This window comes from Bison bison, unplaced genomic scaffold, assembly GCF_000754665.1.
Source record: "Bison bison bison isolate TAMUID 2011002044 unplaced genomic scaffold, Bison_UMD1.0 scf7180017864043, whole genome shotgun sequence".
NCBI lineage: Eukaryota > Metazoa > Chordata > Mammalia > Artiodactyla > Bovidae > Bison > Bison bison.
Window position 1 is genome coordinate 3,446,353 of NW_011494615.1, and position 6,734 is coordinate 3,453,086.

The following is a 6,734-nucleotide window of genomic DNA, read 5'->3' on the forward strand; positions in this document are numbered from 1 at the left end:
TGTTGTTTTCAGTTTTTCTGTATCTTTTAACTCTCTCAACATCTTTAAGATGGTTGTTTTTAAAGTCCAATATATCTGCCATCAAGCCCTTTTCAGTGATGGTTTCCTTTGAATAGACCATACTTTCCTATTTCACTGAATGTCTTGTGATTTTTTTTGTTGTTGTTATTGAAGATGGACATTTGAATCTAATTATGTGCTAACTCTGGAAATCAGATTCTTCTCCTTCCCTAGGATTTGCTGTTTTTTGTTATTGTTTTGTTTTTTTGGGTTGTTGTAGGCTGCTTCTGTGTCAAGCATTGGCCTGAAATGTAAACTTAAGGCCTTCTCAGATCTTTTCTGCACCTTTTCCTGAGAACAAACATTCACTTTTCAATTTTCCCTGCAAATGTTGCTTTTGTTTTGGTTTTGTGGCCACATCACATGCCTTGTGGGATCTTAATTCCCTAATGAGGGATGGAATATAGTGCCTTGGCAGTGAAAGTGCAGAATCCTAACAACTGGACCCACAGCAAAGTTCCTGTAGTTATTTTTTATTGTCCTAGTCTTTAAGGTTTGGCTTCAAAAAGGGGAAGAGGAGAGAAACGAAGGAAGGAAAAAAAGGCAATGACCTGTTCAAGTGCCCTGGAAATCACATGGAAAGGAGGAGCTGTAACAACAATGGCTGCCTGTCTCTTTGTCTGCATCTCTGAGATCAGAAGCTGCAATTAGTAATCAGAGCAGATGCTGCTGCTACTTCAAAGGACGGGGTCCTTTCTGCCCACCATAGTTCCTGCAAGTTGTGTGCAAGTTGCTCCAAAAACATATGCATAGCTGCCTGCCATGTGGCTGATGGGTAAGAAATGAGCAGCTCTGAAACCGACCAAAATTAACTGCAATTTACCTTCCAAGTCTTGTCCTAAAAGTTTCAAGCAATCAATGAGATGCAGAATTTCAAAACAGTTACACTAGACAGTTCTGCCAATTCAACTGTTGTCTAGGTGGAGAGAAGATTCTTGGTGCTTCCTACTCTACCATTTTCCTAGAATTCCTTCTTTTTTGTTCCTTACCACTTGATTTTGCTTCTCTACCCAATACAGCATAATTGTGCCTGGTTTTGAACTTCTATAAATGGAATCATAAGTTATATATTCTATTTTGACTAGCTTCATTCACCATATATTTTTATAATTTATTTAATGCTTCTGTACACAGCTGGAGTTTTCTTCATTTTCATCAGTACCAAGTTCAAGTGCGTGTGTGCTCAGTTGTGTCCAACTCTTCGTGAGCTCATGGACTGTAGCCCACCAGGCTCCTCTGTCCCTGGGGTTTTCCTGTCAAGAATACTGGAGTGGATTGCCATTTCCTCCTCTAGGGAATCTTTCCAACCCAGGGACTGATCGAACCCACGTCTCTGGTGTCTCCTGCATTGGCAAGCAGATTCTTTGCTACTGAGCCACCAGAGAAGCCCATTATACAGTATTCTAAAGTATAAATCAACTACAATTTACTTATACATTCTACTAACAAAAGGCTTGGTAATGTTTCAAACTTTCAATGCTTATTAGCATTATGGCACACTGAAATATGAGTTTCTCTACACCATAGATTTAGAAGCTAAAGTCGCTGGGTATGCATATCTCCAACTTATTAAAGTGTTCCTACTAGCTTATATTCTCACCATCAGAAGGTGAGATTCTCTCTTGCTTTACACTGATGACTAGTACTGTCAGATGTGTTTGCTACATCAGTCAATATAATGTGATTTCCCAATGTTATTTTATTGTGCATTAATTGCTAACTAGTTGAGATTGTACACCTTTTACTATATTTATGTTTTGATGTCTTCATTTGAGGTTATTTGACTTTTCCTTAATTAGTTCTTTGTATATTCTAAATTTGAGCCCCTTGTCAAGTTATTCATGCTGCAAATAACTTATCTACTTTGTGGTTTGCTTCTTTACTTATTAATGGTGACAAACTGTTCTTCTTTTGATGAACAATAGTTGCTAATTTTACAGGAGTTAAATTTATCAATCTTTTTCTTTATGTTAGAACATTATGGCTTAGTTAAAATATTCCCTTACCTGAGGACATGAAGATGTGTGCCTAAATTTTCTTCTAAAGCTGAAGAAATAATTCAAGGTTTGGGTAGTTATCTTCCTCCTGCCAAACACCTGACTGTTCCAGCAGTGTGGGACCAAGCTGAGATTTTCTCAGATGATCTGCTTGCTCAATAGTCCTGCAGTTCAGCCATTCTGGAGTCTCACCCTGGGGGAGGGGGCATTTCACCAAGATACCAACACTGGAAGGCCTTGGACTCTAACTCTTATCTCTTCAACTCTGAATCTACCAATACACTTCCACCTCTCAGATGTGTCTTCTTAACTGGCAAATAACCCATTTCTCCCAGAAGAGAAGTATAACTTCCCTAAAGCACATTTACTAAACACAATGAAGTTTCTTGACTACCTCTCCTTCAGAGGAAAGTTAAAGAATGGTATAAGAACCCACAGAAGATGACTCTAACGGGAGTTAGGAATAGATAACCATAGTTAAGTAGTTTAGAAAATGCCTAAGACTGAAAATGAAGAATGAGTAGTGGAAGATACCTTGAGTCAGCAGGTATCAACATAGTATGTGTGACCAGAGATGGTCCAGGATACAGAAGAGAAAACTGACTAAGAAAACATAGAAGATAAGTAATGCTGTTCTATCAGCCATTAAGCTAAAATAAAAAGATAAAATAAAAAGAAATACTAATCAGTACCTGCAATCTGTACCGAGCCATCTTCTCCAAGAAGAATATTGCCAGCTTTCACATCTCTGTAAGGAAAAAAAATTACTTATTAAAAAACACTTATTCTTTGGAGTTACATCATTTAAGAAGTTCAATATATTCACCACAACACTGGTAATATTTAAATGCTTTAATGAAAAATTGCATTTAAGAGTATTAGGGCCAATAGCAGAATTTTTAAAATTGTAGTCACCTGTACTAAAATCCAAACACGGTAAATAGAAAGCTATAGTAATACATAGCTTTTACTAGTAAATTTGGGAAAACTCAAGATTATTAAATATTTGACTGAGATAACAGTGGCTAAAGAATGTGACCCTCTCACCTTATCTACTTTTTAAAATACACTGATTTTTCTATACTTTATGAACAAAATTTTACAATGATCAGTATGTGGCTGATAACAGGGACTAGTCTATGCTTGTAGCATAAAGATATAATATAAATTGTTCAAACATATCTATATTCTTATTAGTAACTAAAACAACTCAAGTAATACATAAATACATTCCTGTTATAAAAACCTAAACATCACTGAAAAGGTCAAAATCCCTTTTGACCACTGTTCTCAGGTCTAATATTCTCTACAAAGTTTCCAACCATTATCAGTCTAGTTAACAGAATATGTTCCTGCGACATATCTGAGCTTTTCTTCCAACATAAATGATATTGTACTATCCATTCAAATCTACAACATGTTTTTCTCATGCAATAATGTGTCAATAGAATCTAAAAACTTTACATTCGTCAACTCCCATGAGTAATCCATTTCTTTGATAACCTAGAGAAACTCTCACAAGGCACACAGAATGTACAAGGGGGTTGTCTATATAGTACTGTCTGAAGTAACAAATAAAAAATGGCAACAATCTAGAAAGTCAAAAGTAGCAGAAAGGTTAAATTAAATCTGTTACATTCATGAAATGTATTAAAGTCAATCAACATGTTATGACTTCAAATGCCCTCTACTACCTAATACATACTGCCAGTGAACACTTCAAATAGCACCGTGCATTGTGTGTGCCACCATTAGTTACACACTCACAGGCATGAACACATCTTTCCACACACACCAAAAGGAGCACAAGGAATTTAGGTTTTTTAAAGGAGAGGAGTAGGACCAGAGTCAAGGGGAACAATGTTTGACTGTCCTATGGGAGTGGACTCACCTATTTATTTCATAATTAAAAATAAATATAATTAAACAAACACAAGAGAGCCAGACCTTGAAGCTAGACTGAAAGAAAAGTGAGGCTAGGTCATGGAAGAAGTCCGTATTTATTCGTCAGGAAAAGGAACCAGTGAAAGGACAACACATCATCTCTTTCCTGTCCTTCCCATCTTCTTTTCCCCATCCTTAGATAACCATTCCTTGGTAAATAATGAACAACAGTTTCACAAATGTTATGTAGCAGCATCACCATACCAAAAGTACACAACACTTTTCCTGAATATATACTGAAGCATAAAGAAATCATGTTACTCAGTATTTTGTTCTGCTTATAAATGCAAGGAATTTATAGGACTTCCTCCCAGAGGCTGGCTTACAGTAAAGGCTGGCTCACTTCGTCCTACAAACCTAAAGCCTACACAATGAACAGGAGAGAACTGAGGGTATTTCCTTCCTGTGGTGACAAAGACCATTCAACTAAGCCAACCATGAACCTTCAACTCCTTTTTCTGAATGACACCTAAAACTTAATGGGAAAAAACAACGTACAGTTCAGTCACTTCCTCCTCTGTTTTTTGCAGCAGGCTGCAACATATAGTGTTAGTACAGAAGCTGATCCTCTTACAACTACATGAGAAGTTGCTGAAGAACTCAACGTCAACCATTCTACAGATGTTCATCATTTGAAGCAATTGAAAAGGTGAAAAAGCTTAATAAGCAGGTGCCTTCTGCTGCTGCTGCTGCTGCTAAGTCACTTCAGTCGTGTCCGACTCTGTGTGACCCCATAGACGGCAGCCCACCAGGCTCCCCCGTCCCTGGGATTCTGAGCTGACTGCAAATCAGAAAAATCATCGTTTTGAAGTGTTGTCTTCTCTTACTCTACCCAACAATGAACCATTTCTTGATCAGATGACGTAACAAAAAGTGGGTTTTACAGAACAACCAGAGATGACCAACTCAGTGGTTGGACTGAGGAGAAGCTCCAAAGTACTCCCCAAAGCCAAACCTGTAACAAAAAAAGGTCATGGTGGCTGTCTGCTGGTCTGATGCACCACAGCTTTCTGAATCCTGGTGAAATGATTACACCTGAGATGCACTGAAAAATGCAATGCCTGCAGCCTGCATTGGTCAACAGAGTAGGCCCAATTCTGCTCCATGCTGCTGCTGCTAAGTCGCTTCAGTCGTGTCCAACTCTGCAACTCCATAGACGGCAGCCCACCAGGCTTCCCCGTCCCTGGGATTCTCCAGGCAAGAACACTGGAGTGGGTTGCCATTTCCTTCTCCAATGCATGAAAGTGAAAAGTGAAAGTGAAGTCGCTCAGTCATGGCTGACTCTTAGCGACCCCATGGACCGCAGCCTACCAGGCTCCTCCGTCCATGGGATTTTCCAGGCAAGAGTACTGGAGTGGGGTGCCACTGCCTTCTCCATGACAATGGCCAACTGCATACTGCAGAACCAACACCTCAAAAGTTGAACGAACTTGGCTACGAAGTTTTGCCTTATGTGCCATATTCACCTGACCTCTCACCAACCAACTACTACTTCTTCAAGCATCTTGATAATTTTTTGCAGGGAAAATGCTTCCACAACCAGCAGGAGGCAGAAAATACTTTCCAGGAGCCCGTGGAATCCCAAAGCACAGATTTTTATGTTGTAAGAATAAACAAACTTATTTCTTGTTGGCAAAAATGTGTTGATTGTAATGGTTCCTACTTTGATTAATAAAGATGTGGGAGTGAAGCTGTGAAGTTGCTCTGTGGTGCCCAACTCTTTGCGACCCCATGGACTGCAACCCACCAGGCTCCTCTGTCCATGGGATTTTCCAGGCAAGAGTACTGGAGTGGGTTGCCATTTCCTTCTCCAGGGAATCTTCCCGACCCAGGGATTGAACTTGGGTCTCCAGCATTGTAAGCAGACACTTTTACCATCTGAGCCACCAGGGAAGATAGGCATGTGTGGGAGCCTAGTTATAATGATTTAAAATTCATGGTCTGAAACCACAATTATATTTGCACCAACCTAATAGTTAGTACAAAGAGGGCATCTCTCATCTACTCATCAAATAGATTTAAATAACTAAATAAAAGACAACCTGCTTTAAATCAACTTATGGAGATAAATGAACCACTAAAACCATCCATCCATCCAACTAAAAACTAAAATAAAACTTGGTTATCTCTGAAGAAATGTGGAGCAGCAAATCAATCAATTCAACTACATACCAAAATAAAATCAATTGTTCCCTCCTGCTATCCCAGCTCCCAACTGCCACCTCTTAACTCTGTTCCAAATATCAGACTTATAAACCAGTATGCCGTAACAAAATACGACAACTAACTATCCATCTACATAGGAGACCAGTTAAACTACAACATATTATATAAATGAAATACTACAAATACTAACAAACATATGTGGTAATATGTTTATTTTGGCATAAATCTCTCTCAAAGGAATCACAAGAAAATGGCAAGAAGTAGTTCCTTTTAGAGCAGGATACCAGAAGTGCAGTGGCGGAAGGAGACTCTTTTTTAAAGTGCTTTATTTTTTAGAACAGTTTTATTTTTATTTTATTTTATTTTTATTTTATTTTATTTTTAAACTTTACATAATTGTATTAGTTTTGCCAAATATCAAAATGAATCCGCCACAGGTATACATGTGTTCCCCATCCTGAACCCTCCTCCCTCCTCCCTCCCCATACCATCCCTCTGGGTCGTCCCAGTGCACTAGCGCCAAGCATCCAGTATCGTGCATCGAACCTGGACTGGCATCTCGTTTCA

General features: G+C 38.8%; 1 protein-coding gene across 2 annotated transcripts in view; it reads right to left on the reverse strand.

Annotated features, from left to right (window-relative positions):
• Nucleotides 1–6,734, reverse strand: part of OXSR1 (oxidative stress responsive 1) — an 88,815-nt gene that overhangs the window by 40,360 nt on the left and 41,721 nt on the right. For both annotated transcript variants that reach the window (XM_010835503.1, XM_010835504.1), the window contains one exon: nucleotides 2,750–2,805. In XM_010835503.1, coding sequence (XP_010833805.1) covers nucleotides 2,750–2,805 — 56 coding nt within the window. The remainder of the gene's footprint in view (nucleotides 1–2,749; nucleotides 2,806–6,734) is intronic.